Source organism: Gymnoscopelus microlampas, assembly GCF_963454915.1.
Source record: "Gymnoscopelus microlampas genome assembly, chromosome: 13".
NCBI lineage: Eukaryota > Metazoa > Chordata > Actinopteri > Myctophiformes > Myctophidae > Gymnoscopelus > Gymnoscopelus microlampas.
The window spans coordinates 42783330-42806379 of NC_139950.1; the positions used below are offsets into that span (position 1 = coordinate 42783330).

The following is a 23050-nucleotide window of genomic DNA, read 5'->3' on the forward strand; positions in this document are numbered from 1 at the left end:
GGGCCAGCAGCGTCTAGCCAGCTCAAAGTGCCACGACTTCACACACACACACACACACACACACACACATACACACACACAGACCCACGGCTTCTCAACTGGACAGGAGGAGACAGAGCAGCAAAAGGGAAACAGCAAGTTGTAGCTAGAGATACAAAAAAAAGAGGTAGTTAAGTTGTACATAACGGAGATTTGTTCATCCACACAACAACCCCCACCAGCTTCCTCTCTCTCTCTCTAACCCACCCTCATCCTCTCTCTGAAGCCTATAATAATCTCTCCATCACCACAGAGGGTAAGTAAAAGAAGGGAATCTTGAACATTTTCATTCAGTTGAGCTAACGTTAGCTAGCTTGGGGTTTAAGCTAGCCGCTGCTATTTGTAGTTCATTATTCCGAGCAGTGATCTACTATAAACTACAAGGAAACGACCAGATGACACTTCAACTATTTTTTTTATTGTGAACGCAGTGATACGTGTCAGTCACTGCAGGGCAGGATGCAAGATGCTAACCCAGCCAAGTTCCACTGGATGCTTGCTGACAACTTTTCTAGGAAAGCTGGTCTTCTTTAAACCAGTGGTTCTCAAACTTTTTCATGTCAAGGAAAGGACCCCCAAATTGACACTTATTAGCCCGCGGACCCCCATTTGAAAAGATAAGCCAGGGACCACAATAAGAGAAGGTTTTTATGGCTCTCTAGCAGTGATTCTAAACCATTTTAATTTCAAGGATCACAAGTTTGACATGCATTAGGGCTACAGACCCCCATTTAATGGCATTTCTCTTGGACCCCAGTTTATATCGTAAAATCTATGTTAATGTAACTCTGAGAGTGTACAAATGGAACCAAATGGACCTTAAAGGGTCCATTTGGTTCCATTTGTACACCCTCAGAGTTACAGACCCATAAGGGTCCATATGGTTCCATTTGTACACTCTCAGAGTTAGAGACCCATAAGGGTCCATTTGGTGCCTAATCTATCATTTAGCTGGGGACCCCCTGGAACTCCCTCAAGGACCCCTGGGGGTCCCCGGACCCCACTTTGAGAACCAATGCTTTAAACCACCCGGCATCTCATCATAGCCGCAAGCAACTCTTTTTGGATCCTATTTTAAATATCTGGAATCTAGAGTGGGCAATACCCAGCCCTTGACATCCAAACAGAAAAGTCCTATCTGATTGTATTAAACGACATTAAACTCACCAACATTGCAGCTGTACGGAAAGCTTGAATTATCCTCTTTCTATCTGCAAAGTTTTTGTTAAATTAAAAATCCACCGTAGACATGTTATGAGCTACTTTCTGTCAGTAAATTCCGTGCAGGTGATTATTTTTCTACGTTTTTGAGTTTGGAAGCGCTTGTTTTCAATAACGCAACGTCTTGCTGCCTCCTGCATGATGTGGCTTTTAGAAACAGCTGGTCCGAAGGACCGTTCAGTGATTTCCAACGGGCGCTTCCAAACTCCAACACTTAGAAAAAGTATCACTTGCACGCACGGAATTTACTGACAGAAAGTAGCTTTTCATAACATGTCTATGGTGGATTTTTATGAAACACAAACTTTGCAGATAGAAAGAGGATAATCCAAGCTTTCCGTACAGCTGCAATGTTGGTGAGTTTAACCTCGTTTAATACAACCAGATAGGACTTTTCTGTCTGGATGTATGGGCTGTCAAGGGCTGGTATTGCAACTCTAGATTCCAGATATTAAAAATAGAATCAAAGAGTTGCTTGTTACCGGCTACCGGCATCACATGAAAGATTTATGGTCATTTATATTTCTATAAAACTAATTCAATGAAAGTCAATGAATGAGAGATTCCCTTATGGAATGTTTGCCTTAACTTTTGCAGCTCAATTACTTTACTTACAATTATATGTAGCAGTGTCCCTGTGTTGATAATGCCACCATTCTGAGTGAAGTTGCATGGATTTAGTTTAACTCAATGTAACCAAATGGTGCCTGATTGGCACTCTGAGTTACAAATGAATACATACTATACATGTTTATATACAATACATATATACATTTACTGTGATTAGCATTTCTTCAAATGAAGCTGGGATGACTTGACAGACAGATAATCACAATTGAAGGTTATAATAGCATTAATTGTGATTGTGTTTCATTTAGGTGTTACTGTGTGCTATCATACACAGGACCATCAAGGAAACAAGTCCACAGGACTTTTTTGTGTTATCCTTTTAGCTCAAATGTCTGACTGTACCTTGTGCTGTTTACATTTCTGTCTAATAAAGTATTCAATCAATAAGTCATGGACAGCTCCTGTACTGTTAACTTAATGCTGGCATACAGAATGAAATCTGAATGAAACACACCCACAGTTATGTCATTACTTTCACATGTGTTTACCTGTCAAAATGCCTGCTGTGAATGGGGCCATTGGTTTGGTGTCCCCACCTGCCCTCAGCCGCTTTCTGCCCCTGAAACCACACACTTTCTGGTTTGTTTTGTCTGTTTCCGGGATTTCTTTTAAAAAAGCCACATAAACGGCATGCATTGTAAAATGGCAACAACTGTGACTAATGGATGAAAAGGGTGTTTTTTTAAATGATCTGATTGTTATTGTTTGCTAATTAAGCTGTTCTAGGATGCACAGGGTCATTTTGGTTCTTCCCATTAGAAATCTGTGTCTTTATTTTTTCACGTTTGTTATTATATAATTATTTTACTTTAAAAAAAACAGCGTATCGATTATTTAATAAAGTAAATAATCGATAGTTGCAGCTCTAAAATGGTAGAAGCCATACCAAAAAGCTGTAACTTTACCTTCCATAAAATAGAAATCCTCATCAGAGCCACTCATATTCTAATACACAAGTGTCTGGTACTGAACCACAGCCACGGTGAGTTAAATATTTTTCCAAGGCCAGAACAAATAATAACAAAAGTGTTAATGCTTGTCTTGAAATTCTGCTGGGATTGGGAATGCGTGTTTAGTTTGGGCCCTTTTTATGAATGGTTGGCATTCTGTTAGCAGTTTAGAAACGAGGTTAAGGTTAAGAAGGCTTTGTTTAACACAGTGACATTTTTTCCATGTTTCTATTTGTAAAATTCCTAGAGCTCTCATGCCTTGTATACGAGAATTCTGACGCTGGTACTGTGGTCTTTCTTCTGACAGGATAGTCCAGACTGAATCATGGATATCTACGACCCCCAGACCCTTGGGATTATGGTGTTTGGTGGATTTATGGTGATCTCTGCCATTGGCATTGCACTGGTATCCACTTTCTCCATGAAGGAAACCTCCTACGAGGAGGCCCTCGCCAAGCAGCGACAGGACCTGGGCAAGATGCAGCCCCCTCGTGCCGAGAAGAAGAAGAAGGACAAGGCGTCTGAGAAGAAGAACAAAGGAAAGAAGAAAGAAGAAAAGCAAAATGGAAAGATCCCAGAGCCAGAGAGGATCTCCGAGGCCCTGGCAGCAGAGCCTGCTTCTGCTGCCCCGGTCGTGGATGCAGCTCCGGTCCCCGAACCCGTCTCTGCCCCGGAACCGACTCCAGCCCCAGCAGCAACCACTGTTACCCAGCTCAAGGCTACTGCCGCGGCTGCTGCCCCAAGCCCGACCGTTGCCGAGGCCTCACCCGTTCCCTCATCTAAAGAAAAGAAGAAGAAGAAGGTTGCCAAGGTGGAGCCAGCCTCTACCCAATCAGCCCCAGCTCCAGCCCCAGCCAAGTCTGCCCCTGCCCCAGCCAAGTCTGCCCCTGCCCCAGCCAAGTCTGCCCCTGCCCCAGCAAAGTCTGCCCCTGCCCCAGCGGTGTCTGCCCCTGCACCCGTGCCAGTCAAGTCTGCTCCAACCCAGGCCAAGTCTTCAGCCCCAACCAAGTCTTCCCCAGCTCCTTCCAAGGCTGCGGTGGCATCTAAGCCTGCACCCGTGCTGGAGGCTGTCACCAAGGAGGTCCCAGTCATGGCTGTGCCGCCGGTAGGCTCTCAGCAGACACCCACCGCTGCTGTGGCTTCACCAAAGGCTACCGAGCCCAAGAAGAAGGCTTCCAAGAAGAAATCTGAGCCTGGTAAGTGATAAGAGTCAGGAGAGATGTACTGACCTGCGTCGGAGATGGTGGTGGTAGACCAAATATAGGAGCCGATGGCTTGACAAGGGGTGGGTCGAGCAGATTTGAACTAAGCAAGGTTGTTGTGACCAAAGTCTAGGCAAAGTACATGAATTGGGAAAACCCCCTACACACACACACACACACACACACACACACACACACACACACACACACACACACACACACACACACACACACACACACACACACACACACACACACACACACACACACACACACACACACACACACAGTGTGTAGGAACAACACAGCTGTTCCAAAGGTCCACTAGATGTGGCTCCCAGATTTAATTGTGTGTAATGCTGAAAATAGCAGATCTACCAGCTCATGATGTGTTGCGTTGTGACGCATTGTGAGCTTGTAGAACTGCTATATAATGTATCTGTGCGTGCACCGGCAAGTATAAATCGTCTCTCTCCTTCTGTAACTGCTCTCCAAGACTTGCTGTTACTACTTGTTTTAGTAAACTTGCCAGGTTCAATCATAACTAAGTACTGACTGACTAAATATATTTTTATGTTTAATTAATTAAAGCCTAGGTAGGTATACTTCTCATAAAAAGGTCTAGACACCACTGTGTACAGATGGAAAATCCCACTTGCCTTTTTTCAGCAGGACAAATTGCCAAGTGGGTCGTGATTGTGCTTGATTTGAGATAAGTGACAGGATGTTAATTAGCCCATTCTTTTGAATTGATGGAAATGGTTGTCTGGGCAGGAAGTGCATCGGCTCTGGTGATCGTATAGTTCTCAGATGTCTGGTGGTTAGACTGCAGTGCACACACACACACACACACACACACACAATTTTAAAGACACACACACAATCTCCTGATGAACCTCCAGTGTGTGCATCATCCCATCCATGCGAAGTTGTGCCAGTCGAACAGAGGTGGGCAATGTCTGGCACTCCACTTTGGAGGGCATTGCGCACTGGCCTGTCTAAACACCACTGCCCTGTTTTGTTAAACTGACAAAGCCTCTCAGTGCCCCAACAATGGAGGGGTCTCTCCTCTGCCAGAGGGCTGTCTCTGCCTGGTGCCACAGTGCCCCATCACTTCGCCCAGCCGTATAGCTGCTCAACGGCAAGAGGGCGAGAGCGAGAGCTCGCAACCCAGCCATTGCCCCGAGGCAATGGCTGTTGTGGTGGCAGTCTGGTGATGCACTCAAAAAATGCTTGGCTTTTTACCCTTCAGCGTAGCCATGAATTGAATCAACATTGAAACCGCCTGGACCTTGAGAGTTTATTATGACTGTGTTTTGTGTGGTATGTCTTCCCATACTATTCTTTACTGCTTTTGTTTCTAAATGTCTCTCTGGAACACTACTGTGTCCGTCTCTCTCTCCCTTTCTCTCTGTCTCAGTGGTGGACTCTGTGGACGGCCCGCTGTACCTGCCTTACAAGGCCCTGGTTTCCACCATCAGCAGCATGGTGTTCAGCGAGGGAGAAGCTCAGAAGCTCATCGAGATCCTGTCTGAGAAGACCAACGTCAAGCAGGACACCTGGCATATGGTACTGTATGGGAGACTGGACCGGAGGGGGAGGATGTGTCTGTTAATACTTGGAACACTAGCACAACTGTCTAGGCACATGGCTGCTGAATGAATGTGAGACTTGGAGGCTGATCAACTTTCCTGTGTGTGCGCGTGTGTGTGCGTGCGTGTGCGCAGGCCACTCAGAAGGGAGACCCAGTGGCCATCTTGAAGAAGCAGCTGGATGAAAGGGAGAAACAGCTGGCGGCTGAACAGGAGGATGCTGCCGCTGCCAAGAATCGTCAGAGAGAGCTCACCAAGGTTAGGACACGTCTCTCTGGGTCTCTGGGTGTGGGCAGGAGACTTGTCCTGCACAAGATCACCACCTTATTCAATTTACATTAAGTACTGTTTTTAATAAACAATGTAAATTAACGTCACACCAGTAGTGTTGCCCATAACTAAAAGTAACCTGCTAAAGCAGACCTCTCAAGACTTGGAGACTAAGAGTTACCAAGAGTTACCTAGCATTTTTCTGAACTGTGTGATTTGTTGCCTATGCCCAAAATAGAGACGCCAGGATTAAAGTGGCATAAACCTTTTTTTTCTGCTGAAAATCTGTAATTTGTGTCATACGACGCTGTCGTGCAATGTAGTATACATTTATTTCAGGAAAAACTCAAAGAGGGAAATGTTCTTCAAAAACAGCATGTGTGTAGTTTTCTCTCACAGAGCACAGAGTTGGTTTTGCTCGCCCTACAACTCTGCAGCAAATATGTGCTGATGATAGGCCAACCCTGACCAGCGTCTGCCTGCTGCCAAGGCAAACTGATTGGCATTTGTTTGCTCCGTCCCAGCAGCAAAGGGAAACTAAGCGAGGCAAACTTCCTGAAACTGCTCCTGTCCTGATGTGTGTGTCGGCCACTCAGACACATTATGATTAATACTCAGCATCCGTCTGGTAGATGTGCTGTTAACGGCCTTCAGTCTTAACTCTGACTGTCTTGCATCTTGTCAATTAGGAACTGTCTGCTGAGAAGTCCAAGGTGGCCAGCGTGGAGACCAGGCTGAGCTCCCAGCTGAGTAAGCGAGAACAAGAGATGATTGCTCTGCAGGCTCGCATGCAGGCCAGTTACCAGGACCACGTGGCCCAGACCCAGAAGCTCAGTGCTAAGGTCAGCTTTCATAAAACAATCATTTTAAACAGATATTTTCCATTGTGTAATTCAGATTGTAGCACAGTTAGCTTGTGCTTGTTTTTTTTGTGTGTATTTTTGTTGGTCGGAAAACTAAAATGTACTAATATAAACTTGATTTATAATTAACCCATTAAGACATGAGGCCGATTCTACAAAATGTCTTCTAATTCCTAACTGTTTTTTGAAAAAACGTATGTTACTATGTCATTGGTTCTCAATCTTTTTCATGTCAAGGACCCCAAAATTATATGTATTTGGCCGCGGACCCCCATCTCAAAATATTTTGTTCCAGGGACCCCCAGAAGCAAAGATTTGAGTTAAAAATGTTCGCTTGAAAAGAATATAAATATACTAATTTGCACACATTTTCTTGATTTTTCAAAAAGAGCAGAACTACAAGCTCATAGCGCGGCACTCAGTGCCGCACTATGAGCTTGTATATCTGCTATTTTTGAATAGCCAAAGTGTAAAACAATGCTTTTTAGCTCAAATCAAGAAGTGATACAGATGCGTTCCAGGTCTTAATGGGTTAATGCATTCATGGAACAAAATGCAGCTCAATTGATTTCTGTTATGCCAACTTAACTTAAATGTAATTGTTATTCATTTGGAAGCTGTTAACTTAATAAACTGGATGCGAACTATCAGTATGGAAAATGTCTATTTTGTTTGCAGTCCAAAGATATTGAGTCTTCATTCATCAACTCTGCAATGGAAGACAATAACTAATGTAAAACAAAACAAAACATAGACTAATGATGGCATTATGGTGTCCCTGTCCAATCTTGGAACTATCTGTGCAGGTTTCTCTGTGTGCAGTTATTGGCGAGCATAGATTATGCAACTACAACTTAACTTTCACACTCTTCACACAAGTTTTGCTTTCACTTCTTCTGTGCCTCATTTGGTCAAATGGAAATGGTGGTGATTTTTATGAATAGACTACTTCATCAACATTTTGTTTCTTTTCTTCTTGTTGTTGTACATAGAATTCGATTCATTACATTTTCAACTACAACCCAACTTCCACATTTCTCTTAAGTTTCATTTCACTATTACTTCACCAGGCAGTGAAGTGAAGGCGTGCCATCTGTTTCATGACATCATGCACGTAGCAGCATGAGCTGTTATTGGTTACCTTTTGAGGATACATCCTGGACAAATCATGTTCTAATCTAGACAACTTGGCTTACAAGCTACGCCATTAAAAACATTTTTTTAACCCATTAGCACCGGTAAAGAATCTGTAATTTCTTTGGCTATTCAAAAATAGCAGATCTACAAGCTTGTAGATCTGCCATTTTCAAAAAATCGTGAAAATTTTAGCAAATCTTTGAATATATATATATATATATATATATATTTTTTTTTTAAAGCGAAAATATTAAACACAAATCTTTGCTTCTGGGGAATTCTACAAATGTCTTCAAAATCCTAGTTTAAAAAAAGAAAGAAAAAAAGTTGCTATAATCAGTGGTTCTCAAACTTTTTCATGTCAAGGACCGCCGAATTTTGGCCGCGGACCCCCCATCCCAAAATATTTTGTACCAGGGACCCCCCCAGAAGTTGTAACAGAGTTAAAAATGTGCGCTACAGAGAAAAAGATATTCAAAGATTTTCACACTTTTTCACGATTTTTCTAAAAATAGCAGATCTACAAGCTCATGAGTGCCGCGCTATGAGTTTGTAGATCTGCTATTTTTGAACAGCCCAAAGGAATCTTAAAATGACACAGATGCGTTCTCGGCAGGGGTGCAATGCTCAGTGGACGGGGTTGCACGCCGAGCAACCACTTATTTGGCCAGGGGGACGCGCAGGCACACGCATAGATTTAAAACTACTTTAAATTCACACTTCATCAAAGTTTACAAAGGCTCCCGACTCACGCCAGGTAGCCTACATTAACATAAGAATTGGCCTATATGCATATCAATTGTCCATTGTGTGACCTGTACTGTAGGTGTTAAGCGACGTGCGCGTCATGTCATTAAAATAGAGAGCAACCACTTCTCAAATGAGCATAGCATCACTGGTTCTCGGGCTGAAAGGGTTAAGTAGGGCTCATTGAGTTGAGTACTCAAATCATTCCTTTACATTTCATATGGCTGGAGGATTTTTCCGCAGCAAAATCTTCTGCATTTTCAATGCGGCTACCAATGGCACAAACCTGCATGTTTCATTGACAAGTTAACTCTCTCCCATCATTGTTCCTCCAATCAGATCCTTAGCCTGCAGGACCAACTGGAGAAGGGCCCCAATGCCCAGCTGGCCCGTGTCCAGCAGGAGAACTCCATTCTCCGTGACGCCCTTAACCAAGCTACCAGTCAGGCTGAGAGCAAGTGAGTTTTTCCAGCCCCTGGGCTGGGGAGGGCATGACGGGAGGACGTTTGCATTTGTGTGGGAAGAGGAAATGACAGTAACTTAGAGCCAATGGTTTGCAGATCTATAATGGCCTACATTTTACTTCTAAACACTGAGATTTGGTGGAGGTTGCTTTTGGGTTGTTGTAACGGTGTATAATTACAAACTTAAAAGTTATGTCTGTGGAGCGTGACTGTGTTCAGACTGGGGGCCGGCATTAACCACTTAAGCCCTGTTTCATACTCGTAGTATGATGGTGTCACGTGAAAATGACCAATCTGCAACTTCAGCATTGCAGGCTTGTAGACCGGCCATTTTAGCTCTTTTGGAAAAAAAATGGAAACTGTTAGCCTAAAATAGCCTGTGTTCGAGCAAGGCACGTGTCCTGACTCTGTAACGATCCCCCCCATCTCTCTGGCCTCTGCAGACAAAACGCAGAGCTGGCCAAGCTACGTCAGGACTGTACCAAACTGACCAAGGAGTTTGCAGAGAAGACGGACAGCCTGCAGGCTGAAGAGAGCGCCAGGAGACGTTCGGAGGCCAGTGTCACCGCCGCGGAGAAACAGCTCTCCCTGCTGCAGGTAAGACAGACTAGCATGTGTGGCACAGCCATATCAACACCATTGCTTTCCAGGTTCAGATTGAATGAACATTGATGCAGTCTTCTTACTGCAACACCCTGCTTAACGCATTCTCGCCCGCGGTACTAACACGGAGCTAAAGCATTACAACGGGGATTAAAGTTCTGTTACTATGAAAGATTTCACAAGGATCTCCGTACCCACCGTTTCAATTTCAACGACCCCCAGTTTGGTCAAAAAAAAATCGCTCGGACCCCAATCTACACTGTAAAATCCTCTGTGTTTATTTGAACTCTGAGAGTGTTCAAATGGAACCAAATGGACCCGTAAAGGTCCATTCGGTTCTATTTGTACACTCGCAGAGTTACAGACTACAGTCTCCATTTTGGACCCATGGTGGTCCCTGGACCCAATATTGAGAAACAGTGGTCTAGCGCAAGCCTGGTGTCACAACGCTTGGAATGTATTACAAAATGCAGCTATAAGGAAACCTAATCGCAGCCGTTTTCATTTCCCCTACAGTACAGTATGTGTTGTGCAAAGTAACATTAATAATGTAAAGGAAGTTTGTTTTCTAAAGTCCCACAGTATGAACCTAACCTCACATATCGAATAAAAGTTGACAGCCTTTTAAACCGATCTTAAATTCTTATGCTGCATGCTGTAAATTGTGTGGCTGCTACTTGGCATAACATTTTCCTGTGAACTAGCCCTCCACCCACAGTTGCTGCATGAGTCATAATAGTACGGCGTAGTGTGCAAGCTTACTGTAATTGCTTTTTCTTATCCCTCATTTTGTTCCTGCTGTGCCATGTGGCCAGTCGAGATAAACAGTGCTGTTAAAAGTGCATTTTATTTTTTAACATAAAAATTGTACAGGACCTGCAGCAGGTCAAACTTTCTATGTGGGATATTATGTTTCTGCTTTAAACCGTGAATAACTATCGATGTACAAGGTTAGCACTTAAAATTGCTTGCTGCTCACTACTGCCCCGCACTGTTCATTTTTATTGTGTTGGAACTTGAGGAGCAACAGGTGAAGGTTTCCGTTTTAATGCAAATAAGTGCTGCTCAGTGAAGCATTTACAGTTTTATGTCGACTACCACCAGACCGTAACAATTCTGAGAAGCCTTTTTTAAGGCATTTTCTACAACATATTACATGTATTGCAGACAAGCAACACTTGTCTGCAATTGATGTCAAAGTCCCACTGTACTGCAGACAGTAGTCTGCAGTACAGTGGGACTTTGACATCAATGAAGTTCTCTCCCATTAAGTTCTCCCATGGGAGAGAACGACACACTGTGGCCAGCAGCGTCATTCTAGAATCTTGAATACGGCTTTGATAGAATTCTCCAGTTCTTGTCGGAACAGCTAGTAAATCGGCAAGCCTAGTCCTCCCAGCCCCCTGCTTAATGCCATGCTTGCTGTGTGAAGGTTGATGGTGTTGTAATCACACAGCCCTGCAGGCTTTGCTGGAATGCAGCCACACAATAATGGGGCTGTGGGGGAAATGCGTTTCATCGCCAGCTGGAATGCGTGCGTGCCCAAGCATCACTCCACTATAGCCATCTATAAGTGTCTGTTAAATGGAGCCTGACCGATGGCAGAGTTTTGGGTCCGATCCCGAATAGGCCTACCGAAGTTTTGACTGATAGATATCTTTGTACAAAAATGCAAAATCATGAAAAACTATTTGAAAAACTTAGATTTGATTAAAATGTTGATACAATTGTGATTACAATTTCTATTTGAGTTACAAATGGATGAATAAGAATGAGGATTTTGCTGTGTGCACTATAGCAGAATGCTGGTCAAGTCAGTCACCGCGGGGAGCAAGTGAGTCAGCGCTTCCTGACGGTCAAGTGTTCGTTTTGTCTAATCATTTACCAGCTTCCCTTTCCAACAGTTTAAGGTGTACCAACAACATATTGTGCAATGGCATAGGTCGTTAGTCGGTATACGTACATGATGTGGTCCAGGCTCTTTAATGGTAATTCAAGGTTGTCGGGTTGCGATAGTTCTTTGACCTCAGAGGAGTCACCTGGCACCTCATAGGGGAGTCCAATGTGCACTTCCAGCATTTTCTAAAACTTGCAAAACCAAACAATTTGCATACTGTAAACAGTGTTTTATGTTTTTTTAATTTATTTATAATGAATAATTAAATATAGGGTGCGTTCGGAAATGCGCTCCAGGAGCTCACTCACGTATTAGTTTGTATTCTGGCCAGTGCGCTCAGTGCTATATATCCGAAAGCACCCATAATAAAAAAAGTGACATGCTGTGGTGTGCACAGAACCAAACCGCTTTCTCAATTCCTCTAAGCATGCACAGGCCAAAGAACTGTGACTCTCACATGAACTCTCCAGTGATGTACTATACTTCACCTTTTAGCCGTTTTGACGGCATGGAAAAAAAAAACAAGTCTTTGATAGAAAGAGGATGTGATTCACATGAACTGCTGATCAACATCCCTATGAGAGTGGAATACACGGTTGTGAGCCTCTGCTGCCCCCTGCTGTTCGACTAATACATGTATTATGTTGTTCCACCAGGCCAGTCATGCAGAAAGTGAGCAGGCTTTGCAGAGGAGACTTGAGGAGGTGTGTGAGGAGCTCAGGACCGCGCAGACCCTCAACGGCAGCCTGCAGGCCAGCGTGGAGAACTCCCAGCAGGACAGCGGTGCCTACTCTGGTAAGGCAGTCCACTTGAAATCTTTATGTGATTCTTTGTCCTTAGTGCAGGCAAACCAACTTTCTCAAAATAACAGTGATTCAAAATGCATCACTGTTGTTGTGTCATTGTGTTTATGTTATTGAATAACGTGATATTTCCTGATGCTTTATACTGTACTGGGATGACTATTTTTGGCCAGGGCCAGTTTGGCTAAGAAGTTATATTAGCATTTTACATGTTAAAACCGTGGAGGGTTTTGAGCTCAAACAACATGAGAAACGGTGCTACTGAAAACAAATGTAGATAATGGTTAGGAACAAGGTGCTAATAAAACCTTGAAATTAAGACATTTCTTTTTAATTGTATAGATTATTTGTATAGATTAATTGAATTTTTATTTTTGTTATATAATCAACAAATTGATTATGAGAATATGTTCCATATTCAAATGGATTAAATATATTATACTCTCCTGAGGAGTTCGTTTTGAATGGTGTAGAATACCAAATATTGGGAGTATGATCTGGTGCCGGTGGAGTGAGTAATTGAGTATTGACTGTGATTTGTGTGTCTGCAGAGCTCCAGGTGCGTTTGGGGAGCGTTGAAGCTGAGCTTGGTGAGCGCACTGCACAGGCAGATGCCCTCAATGTCCAGCTAGAGCAGACACAGCAGGAGAAGAGCCATCTGGAACAGCAGGTGACCTCCATCAACTCATTGCTAGAGGCCAGTCAGAACAAAACTACAGAGGACAGCAGCCAGGTAAGAGTCTGCAGAAGTTGTCCAACTTAACTGACTTTGCCAAAGACGGTTAGATAAAGGTAGCTACAGACTGTGTGTAAACATGTCGGTGTGACTGAGTTGACATTTCGCTTTCAGCCCTGCCTGTCAGACTGTGATTTAAGCTTCTCCATTGTCATTGGGTTAACAACGAGATGTAGTGCTCGGGTGGCGCAGGGTTAAAGTACCTGTCCACCACCGCAGAGTCTGTGGGTTTGAATCCAGTGCGGTACAACCGGCTTGGCCAAGCGTACATATAATTCTGGCTAGTCTAAATGTAAAAATAAATATAAAGACATGGATAAAAACAGATGTTAGTTTACGTCATACATGCCCACCCATCGCTCGGAGCACTCATGCATTGTGGCACCTGTCAGACTAAATGATTATGGCCAAAATGTTGTACACTGCTAGAGCTTTGTTGGAGCCTAGGACTCTATGGAGACAGCCACCCTTAACACCGTCTCATTAACCAAGCAAACCAGCATTCATAACAAACAATTTTGCCCATGATTTGAACATTTAATTTGGTACTGACAGAAAAAATCCTCCGGATGTACAACTTAAGCCACAGTTTACACTTCTAAGAACGTCTTATGGCTTTTGAATTGACAGGTGGACACCACAGAAGTACAGCAGCTGAAGTACAGGTATGTCAGTTGTAAGCCTACTGCAATGCAATGTTAAGATCCAGAGGGCCCTATTTTGCACGTCTTAAGTATGAGGCATGGCCAATGCTGTTTGTCTATTTTGAGTGGCCGAACAGCATTGGCCATACCTCCAGGTCTTAAGTTAAGTCATAAGACCTGGTACAAAATAGGGCCCAGAGTTTTTGCACTTACTGAAAGGCTTGCTGCCTTCTTCTCTCAGCCTTCAAGAGAAGGATGATCAGTTGGCCTCACTCCACGAGGAACTAAAGCAGCTACAGATGACGCCGGAGGTTACGGTAAATGCTCTATACATGTCTTTTACTGCAACAGTCACCATAAAGATAAAGTTCTTACACTGTAAAATCTTCAGTGTTAATTTTGCCATTTGTAACTGAGTGTACAAATGTAACCAAATGGACACTTACAGGTCCATTTGGTTACATTTGTAAACTCTGAGTTAAATGATGATTTTTCTGTGTCGCAGCATCTTGATATTGGTTAAATATGCATAGTACATTGTTGTGAATGGCCTATTCAAGTATACTTTGGCCCTGCTAGCTAATCACAATTATTTTGTGTCCTACACAGAACACTGCTGTTGAGACAGAGCAGACAACCAACAGGTACTTTGTTGTTGACTAACCACATGTTTTGGCTCTGATTATTTCTAGAAAACTGAATTTGCATGGTTTCTCATTCACACTTTTTTTTAATGATATAATGTTTACACAAATAATGTTTCTCTTTCATTTTAGTGAAGATGCCAGCCTTGTGGCATCACTTCAAGAAGAACTTAAAAATCTTCAAGAAGAAATGGAGAAACTTAAAAACACACCTGTAAGCTTTACCATCACTGTGCTGTGTTGTTTCTCTTTCTTTACTCACTTCAAAATACCAAAAGCACCATCAGTCCAAATTAAAAATGTTACACTTCTGTCTGTTTCTGCTAGCAAACGGACAACTCTGCAGAGCTGGAACTACTGCAGAACAGGTAAATAATGTGAAGCATGGTGTCTGGAATCAACCAAATGTTAAATCTCACAATGGCTTTAATTACGTGAATGTGATGTTTAACTGTTCTGTCCTGTTTTTTTGGCCGTGTGACCAGTCTAAGTGAGAGAGATGTCCTGGTGACGTCACTACAAGAGGAGCTGAGAGAAGCCGGGGAAAAATCAAAGGCCCTGGACAGCGTAAGCTTTTTATCTGTGGGGTTTGTGGAGTGACACTGATATTTACAGCTTTGTTCTTAATCGCTTTCCTGACCCCCATCTCTTGATCCCACAGCTGACAACATTTCAAACTGAAACCAAAGAAACTCTGCAGACACTCTTCCCACAGATACCCATAGAAACAGAGCAGGTAGGAAACCTTTCTCCGATTTTTTGAAAAATATTGAATATGTACATTAAAGATCACATTTAGATCACCTTTAAGACCTGGAACGCGTCTGTGTCACTTTTTGATTTGAGCTCCAAATCATTATTTTACACTTTGGCTATTCAAAAATAGCAGATATACAAGCTCATAGCGCGGCACCGAGTGCCGCGCTACGAGCTTGTAGATCTGCTATTTTTGAAAAATCGTGAAGATGTGTGCAAATCTTTGAATATATATATATATATATTATTTTAAAGCAAACATTTTTTAACTCAAATCTTTGCTTCTGGGGGTGCCTGGAACAAAATATTTTGGGATGCGGGTCCGCGACCAATTCATATAGTTTTGGGGGTCCTGGATATGACAAAGTTTGAGCACCACTGATATAGAAACATACGTTTCTTTCATAAAACTGTTGGGATTTAGAAGACATTTGTAGAATCGGCTTCAGGTCTTAATGGGTTAATCGTACATGTCTCACTTTTCCCCCTTTTTGAAGCCCGACTGGTTGCAAGTCTTTGCACAGAGAGCACAGGAAGTTACCTCTCACAGTCAGCAGAGTCAGGAGTCTCAGACGAGCACTGAGCTACCGGTAAGCCACGATGAACGCTTTGTTAATGGACCTTGTGGTTTGAATATCACAGGGAAGCAGAAGTTACAATGTTCTATTCTTCTTCTGTCGCTTTCCCAGGAGTTGTTGGAGAAGCTGAAAGAGGCTGAGGATAGTCACGGCTCACTGCAGGCTGAGTGTGATCAGTACAGGACAGTCCTGGCTGAAACGGTAAGTTACTCCAGCCTAATTTACAGTCTGTCACACAACGGTGAGATGGAGTACACATTGAGCTTCACTTCAAACTTTGAGACAATATGACATGTATACACACGCATACCACAGTATATACATAGAGATCTGCATTCCTTGTCCTTCAGGAAGGAATGCTCAAAGACCTGCAGAAGAGTGTGGAGGAAGAAGAGCTGGTATGGAAATCTAAACTGGCTGACTCTGAGGACCAAGTGAGGGTGGTGAGTAGAGCTGTGTGTCTTAATCCCAAGTGGATTTGACTGTAACCGCTTTGCTTGGCTTTGACCTAACCGTTATTCTCTAATACACCACCACCAGGCTCAGGAGAAGGTGCTTACTTTGGAGGGGGAAGTTGAGAGCGTGAAGACTGAAAACCAAAGCGTGGAACAGGTGAGAATTTTAAAACCTGTGCCGGCACGCGTTTCTTCAGGCAAGAGTCTTTGTTAACCACATGAATCCTAGTGTCCCCATTCTGGGGTGAACATTCGGCGGGAATAGTCGATCTACAAGCTCACAAGACGTCGCGTTGCGACATATTGTGAGCTTGTAGATCGGCGTGGTGTAGTGGGGAAAAAAGATTGGGCCTAGTACAGACCCCATGGGAACCTGGTCAACTAAGTATAGTGTTTAAGTGGTTAAATGTGTGGGTTGATGGAACTTCTGCTTTCTGGTGTCTCCTGTAGTTGAAGGAACAGGTGATTCTTCTTGAGGCCCAGCTGGAGAAGCAGGCTGATCCTGCCCCTTCAGAGAGTCAGGAGAGCTCTGAGGAGCTGCCACAGGTACATGGAGAGTTTATTAGCCTAGGGGCTGTGCTCAGTTAATCGATACGGCAATAATGGTGTCGTATTCCTTGCTGATAATCGTGGAAATGCTGTGTGACGCGTCTTAAAAAAATAAACACCAGCTATGGTGTGTTTGTGTGTGCCTGAGACTCAGACATGAGTTGCAGTAAAAAATAAAAGTGGAATATTTCATTAGCATTTATTAATGAATAAATCTTTTGCATTTATCCATCAAAACATTATTTATTTTAATTTGTACTTATTTCCTTGCTTTTGGTTTAAATGTTATCGACTAAGTTTTTCAAATTGATTTGGAAACTTTAACTTTTCTGACTATATTCGTCAAAACATCGGCAATCGGTGGTCTAGGACTCTGCAAAAGTAAATTTAGTAGGACACGGTCATTATTCAAAATCGACGCGTATCGCAATATGTATTGTGGCCTCTGTATCGTGATACGTATCTATCGTGAGGTTGTTGGCAATACCCTAGCCTTTAATGTGTTTGTATTATTTTGCTTCTATGTTCTGTTGTTGTGTGACTAAAATGAAGTTGTCTGCTGTGTTTCTAGCTGAAGATCATTCTGTCAGAGTATCAGGTCCAGCTAGAATCAGCCCAGAAGGAGGCTCAGACGCACAAGGATGAACTGGCACAGGTACTATTCATTTACATCATTCAGTGTCTACAGTATTCAAGCAAACCGTGGATTTCTTTAGATGTGATGTCAAGTAATACTTTTAATTCTATTAAACCTTTATACATTCTTGATACTGTATGGAAGAGGAATATATTATTGATTCATCTAACCAGCAAGGTAAGTTAGCTGATGATGTGTAAAACAAAGGGAATAGAGTACTGAAGTCTGATGTCAAAATTACACGCCCTGGGTCATAAAGACATTTTTAAAGCCCATTGCTTTCTTAAATCACTTGTATAATAAATAAAACAAATGAAATAATCTGGGCATTCTTTCAGGGATATGACTGTGTATTGTTTATGACATGGAGTTATATTTGATACAGGCTGTGATTTATTTGAAGGTGGGCTTGTATTTTCAGCCTCAGGATAAACTGGTAGTTTTCTGGCGTCCATTTAAGCTTGTAAAATGCCTGAACTCATTTTATTTTTGAGACACGTTTTTTTTTTTTATTAAGAGATTAGAAAATGAAAAATAGGCCACTCGGGTGGCACAGTGTTTAATTGCCTGCCCACCACCGCGGAGGTTTGAGGTTTGAATCCACCGTGGTGCATTCGGCTTTGTCGGGCATCTACACAAACAGAATTGGCCCGTGTTCAGGGGAGGGAATCCGGGCAGTGAGGGTGATAAGTGTCACTGTACGTAATCCTACGGGCTAGGGGGCGGCACCTGTCGGCAGGGAGTGTTGGGGGCTATGTGCACAAGAAATGTGGAAATTATCGGTCCAGCAGTTTGCAAGATAAGCTGCGGACACACCGACTTGTCTGTCGGTGTGTCCGCAGCTTATCTTGCAAACTGCTGGACCTTCTAGACCAGTGATTCTCAACCTTTCAGGCCACGACCCCCCAAAAAATCATATTTGAACTGGGGACCCCCCACCCTTACAAGCACTTTTTGTAGGAGTAGGAATTGTAGGAGTTGAGGCATTACAGTTAGTTTGACTCGGTTCCATTGTGAAAAAGGCGTTGTGAGCATGTAGATCTGCTATTTTCACAATTTCTGCTTCTAATATTTGACAATTTGGCCAATGTTTAATTTGTCATTTTAGAGGTATTAAAAAGGTCTTAAAAGTCCTGAAATTGTCACTTTAGAAATGTGCAGATATACCCTGTGTATACACTTGAACTGTATGTTGGTTTGTTTACTGTTAAGTGAGAAAACAATGAGAAAATAATTTGGGGACCCACATATTGAGAACCACACTGTTCTAGACGTCTAAACTCTTGCAGAACCATGCTGTAAAAAAAAAACCCTGTTAATTGGATTTTGAATGGGAACATTTCTGTACAACCCAGGGGGCGTGGCTTTGACATCAGCGCTTAGGTCCTCTAATCGAAGGCATTTGATATGCGTGATTGATTGGGGTTATGTATCCGGTGACGAGCACAAGCTTCCCGTTTCAGGTCAGAGAGCAGCTGAGCGAGGTTTCGAAGCGTGCTCAGCAAGAGCAGAACGGCCCAACTGAGATTCAACCCAGTCAGGTTAAGGTGCACAGAGGTCATAGAGCACCCTTCACATCTTGTGTGGGGGAGAGTACTGGACAGCGGACAGCCACTTAACCCAGCCCACAAATTCATAAAGATCCCTCCTGTCAATTAACCCATTAAGACCTGAGGCGATTCTTAAAAATGTTTTCTAAATCCTAACAGTTTTTTGAAAAAAAATCCAAAACATTATTTTTCAAGATTTTTCAAAAATAGCCAAATAAATCTTAAGTGACAGATGCGTTCCAGGTCTTAACGGGTTAAGCCTGATTTATACTTTGTCATATGACACAGCAAAAACAGACGGCGTACAAACTCGCAACCTGTTGGATCACGATGCGTTGTGAGCTTGTAGATCGCCTATTTTTGGTGCAGGAATGCATCCTACAGTATAAATGGTAGCATAAATCTGCCCTTATTGTATAGAAGTCTAATTCTAAGCTAGGTCCTACGATATTTCTTTTTTACACCAAACTAAGATTGGTCCAGTCTTTGAAACCTGTAGCTACAGCTACACCAACCGTTGTAGGCGTCACCTACAACAACTACTATGGGCGCTCCAGACCTGGTTAAAACGTGTGTCCGTGTTCCAGGAACTTGCCACAAGGATGTGGGCAATGAGTAATAATAAAAGCCACCACTAACGGAGAATGTATGCAGTATTTCCAGTCTGTCCAGTACCTCCCTTATCTAGCAGCTGTTTATGTTATGCACCGTTTGTGTTGACCAAGTGCTCTCTTTGCTTCACTCCTAATCCTAACCACTGCTGTTTCTTTACCCTTTGTTTTAGCATGCTCATTTTTATCCTGTTCGCTGTTCATTCATTTCTTTTTAACAATTCTTAACGGCAACTAATTGTTTTTGTTGTGTTGTTTTTGGCGTGCTGAAGGTTAAAATGAAAACTAACATGGCACACAGGTTGAACAGCTTTTTCATGATTATGTTCATTACTGTGTGTGTGTGTGTGGGTGGGGAAGAGGAGACAGACAAATGTTTGCCTATGAGTGTCTTAATGTTGTCTGTGTGTGTCACCAGGTTCAGTGTGAGTTGAGTCAGATGACAGAGAAGTTTCAAGGGGAGGAGGCGCTGAAACAGCAACTCTCTGAGGAGTATAAACAGGTAAAGGAGGTGTGCCGCTTTTCTACGTTTTACTTTCATGTGCTTGATCAAGAGTACTGAGCTATCAGTCTCACCCTTGTACATCCCCTGTGCATCAAGAATTCAGAAACACTATTACGTTCGATAACTTTGAAGAGATCTTCCATTGCAATGCAACATTAAGGCTTAAATCCGTAGGTTTTGTCTTCTCCCGACGGACGGAGGTAATTGTAGCACCTGGATGTCGAACCAGGGTCTCTCGCGTGGGAAACCAAACATCTACCGCTCATCCGAGAGAGAATCATATTTGGCTTATGCGCTGCGGGCAGGGTTACTTGTCATCCAGTGATTAGTGTCATACATACACCAGGGTCTACATTTCTCTGTGACGTGTGGCTATGTCCAACCACTGAAGATATGCCATGTTATATTGTATTAACATACTCTACCATACAGACTGGTTAAAATAATGTTTTATTAATAAAAATAAGTCCCAGATTGCAGCTTTAAAATAATTTACCAGATTGAGGCATCCAGGCAAAGCGATATCTGCACAGAAATAGTGGTAGCAGGGGCAGCAAATTTGGCAATGACACTTACACTCACTCAATTTTAAATAACTATTTTACCATCCATATGCCTACAAACCAAACTACGTAGAAACCAACTGAATTCCGTGTTCGATAACCTTGTCCTTTGATCAGATCTTGCTCTTTTTGCGTCTCAGTTTTAGTCATTTGTATAAGGGAACAGTGTGCAGTAGGTTAGGGCTGTGCTCCTTTTACATGCATTTACAATGCAAAAATGCAATCGTATGGGATACTATCATCATTTGAAATGTTGTGACATAGTTAAACCTTTGTCACACATATTTGCATGTGACAAGCCATAGTAGTAGACCAGTGAACTGATTTTGAGCAGTGATCGCCTATTATTTCAACATCCATTGCACTGTTCACATTCCAGGCTCAGAGTGCGGTGTCAGAACTTCAGGCCCAGCTGGACCTCCTGAAGGCTGCTGGAGACGCCCCACAGGCAGACACAGAGGACATCGCCCAGCTAAAGGTGCCGTAAAAAAGAAACCTTTTTTTAAGACGACGAACTAGGTCTTGATGTCCAAAAACGAATGTCACCCGCTTTTTTACTCTGTAAACCTGTGATGTGACAATAAGGCTGATTTTGATTCAATCATAAGAGTCTTCACCCTATGTTTTGCATGTTCCACTTGGCAGTGTCTTTTTTAAGCACTTTCAACCTGAGACACCTGTTTTGGGCATGTCATTATAGGCGGAATGTTGCCAAAATAACTGAACTACACGCAACACAACATGACACATCTTGTTTGTTGGTACGACCAAGCATAAAATGAGGCTAAAAATGTTTAATGGAGAAACCGTTCCACTTTTTTTTTTTTTGCATGTATCGTTGCTGCCCTGGCTGAGAGTAATGTTTTCTATCACTCCAAATACAGGAGCGTCTGGAGAAGGAGAAGAAGCTTTCTAAAGACCTGGGCCAGGCAGCCACCAAGCTGCAGCAGCTCCTCAAATCCACTCAGGAGCAGCTTACCAAAGAGAGAGATGCTGTGCGGACACTACAGGAACACCAGCAGGAGAAGGTGACGGGACCAGCAGTGTAGTGCAGTGGTTCTCAACCTTGGGGTCGGGACCCCCAGAGGGGATCCCACATGATTTTTGGGGGGTCCCCAGTTGACAGTAAGCCTATGTGACAATTTAAGGCAATACCTAAAAAAAAAAGACCACAAACTGGTCAAACATTGGCCAAATTTATCAAATAATATAAGAAAGAGGCAAACATTGTGAAAATAGCTGATCTACAAGCTCGTAGATCTGCTATTTTCACAATATTTATCTGTGGAACCGAGTCAAACTAAATGCAATGCCTAAAATCCCAAGTGCTCGTCAGGGTGGGGGGTCCCCAGTTCAAATATGATTATTTTGGGGGGTGTAGTGGATACAGACATGTTTCCAATTTAGTTATGGTCTGACTCTGCATTAGTGTAAACTCATCTTCTGCGTTTTTACAGGGAGAGAATGTGGAACTGAAGGAAGGAACTTCTGTCTAAGATGGAGGCCAACTTACCAAGGACACTACAGAAATCTGCCAAATATGCCTTATAATTACCATAGCATTCATCCATTCCAAAACTTTTTTTTTTGTTTCTTGTACTGTAGTTGATTGCAATGGTTGCAAAATTAAGAATCTTTTTGATATAATGAACATTTAAGTGTGTAAGATGAGAAATCATGCTGCAAATGGTATTTAAACCCACATTCCATGAAGAATTCTGGCTAAGTCAGAAATGATTGATTCCCTGCCTTATATTCCAAATATTTTTCCCATAGTTCAGTGTTAAAAGGGAAACTGATTGTGCGTCAAACGTGCATAAACGTGCAATTAATTTGTATGTCTTTTTGTATGTGGTTGAATGATGGGAACATTTTATGGTACAGCGATGCAATATATTTAGAGCCTGCTATATTGTGTAGCTGGCTGCTGACAAAACTATATGAAATTGAATTTGTATGAATGAATAAACTATAATGTAGCTATACGTATGTGAAGTTGATCATTTCTTTTGCACTATGCACTTGATAGCCTACTTGGTTAAAGAATAAAACAAGACAACACTGGTCTTTATACCATCAGCTACTCTCCTTCATGACAGTTCAAGGGTCATCAACAGACAAGCCCTGGTTTTGGCCTTTTCGTCGCTTAAACTCCAACTTACTCAGGAAAAATGCCTTAAGAATTATGGTAAGTGGAAGAGCTAATCAGTTTATGTCAATCACAGAGCCCTGAGTGCAGATACTGATTGTCTCTTCCACTTTTTGTTTTCTGCAAAACACCGACCCAGCGTTTGGGATCTGGTCCAAAACCGGTCTGCAGAAGACACATCCCAGCGTGGTCAAGAGCCCCCTCCCCTGGGAAAAAATCTCCTGCTATCGGACGGTCTGAGGTTGGCAGGTATGC

The 23050-nt window shown here is 42.7% G+C and overlaps 1 protein-coding gene across 4 annotated transcripts; it reads left to right on the forward strand.

The window, feature by feature from the left end:
• Nucleotides 1-22631, forward strand: rrbp1a (ribosome binding protein 1a). Of its 4 annotated transcripts, none has more exons than XM_084075509.1 (27): nucleotides 1-295; nucleotides 3148-4036; nucleotides 5463-5611; nucleotides 5770-5892; nucleotides 6594-6746; nucleotides 8991-9109; nucleotides 9559-9712; nucleotides 12272-12410; nucleotides 12970-13151; nucleotides 13785-13819; nucleotides 14040-14116; nucleotides 14406-14442; nucleotides 14575-14656; nucleotides 14770-14810; nucleotides 14928-15009; nucleotides 15104-15178; nucleotides 15696-15788; nucleotides 15888-15977; nucleotides 16127-16219; nucleotides 16317-16388; nucleotides 16682-16777; nucleotides 17352-17435; nucleotides 18881-18958; nucleotides 19997-20080; nucleotides 21026-21124; nucleotides 21531-21674; nucleotides 22104-22631. In XM_084075509.1, the coding sequence occupies exons 2-27, from the start codon at nucleotides 3166-3168 to the stop codon at nucleotides 22140-22142; spliced, it is 3291 nt and encodes a 1096-aa protein (XP_083931635.1). In that variant the 5' UTR covers nucleotides 1-295; nucleotides 3148-3165; the 3' UTR covers nucleotides 22143-22631. The 4 variants fall into 4 exon arrangements, with proteins under 4 accessions (XP_083931635.1, XP_083931633.1, XP_083931634.1 ...); XM_084075507.1 differs by having other exon boundaries at nucleotides 14040-14115; nucleotides 14405-14442; nucleotides 18881-18964; XM_084075508.1 differs by having other exon boundaries at nucleotides 14040-14115; nucleotides 14408-14442; nucleotides 18881-18964.
• Nucleotides 22632-23050: the final 419 nt, after the last annotated feature.

Coding starts and splice junctions, on each gene's coding strand:
- rrbp1a (XM_084075507.1), top strand. CDS start 3,166: ATGGATATCTACGACCCCCAGACCCTTGGGATTATGGTGTTTGGTGGA. Junction 13,152..13,784: donor CTACAGAGGACAGCAGCCAG/GTAAGAGTCTGC, acceptor TTGAATTGACAG/GTGGACACCACAGAAGTACA. Junction 20,081..21,025: donor TCTCTGAGGAGTATAAACAG/GTAAAGGAGGTG, acceptor TTCACATTCCAG/GCTCAGAGTGCGGTGTCAGA.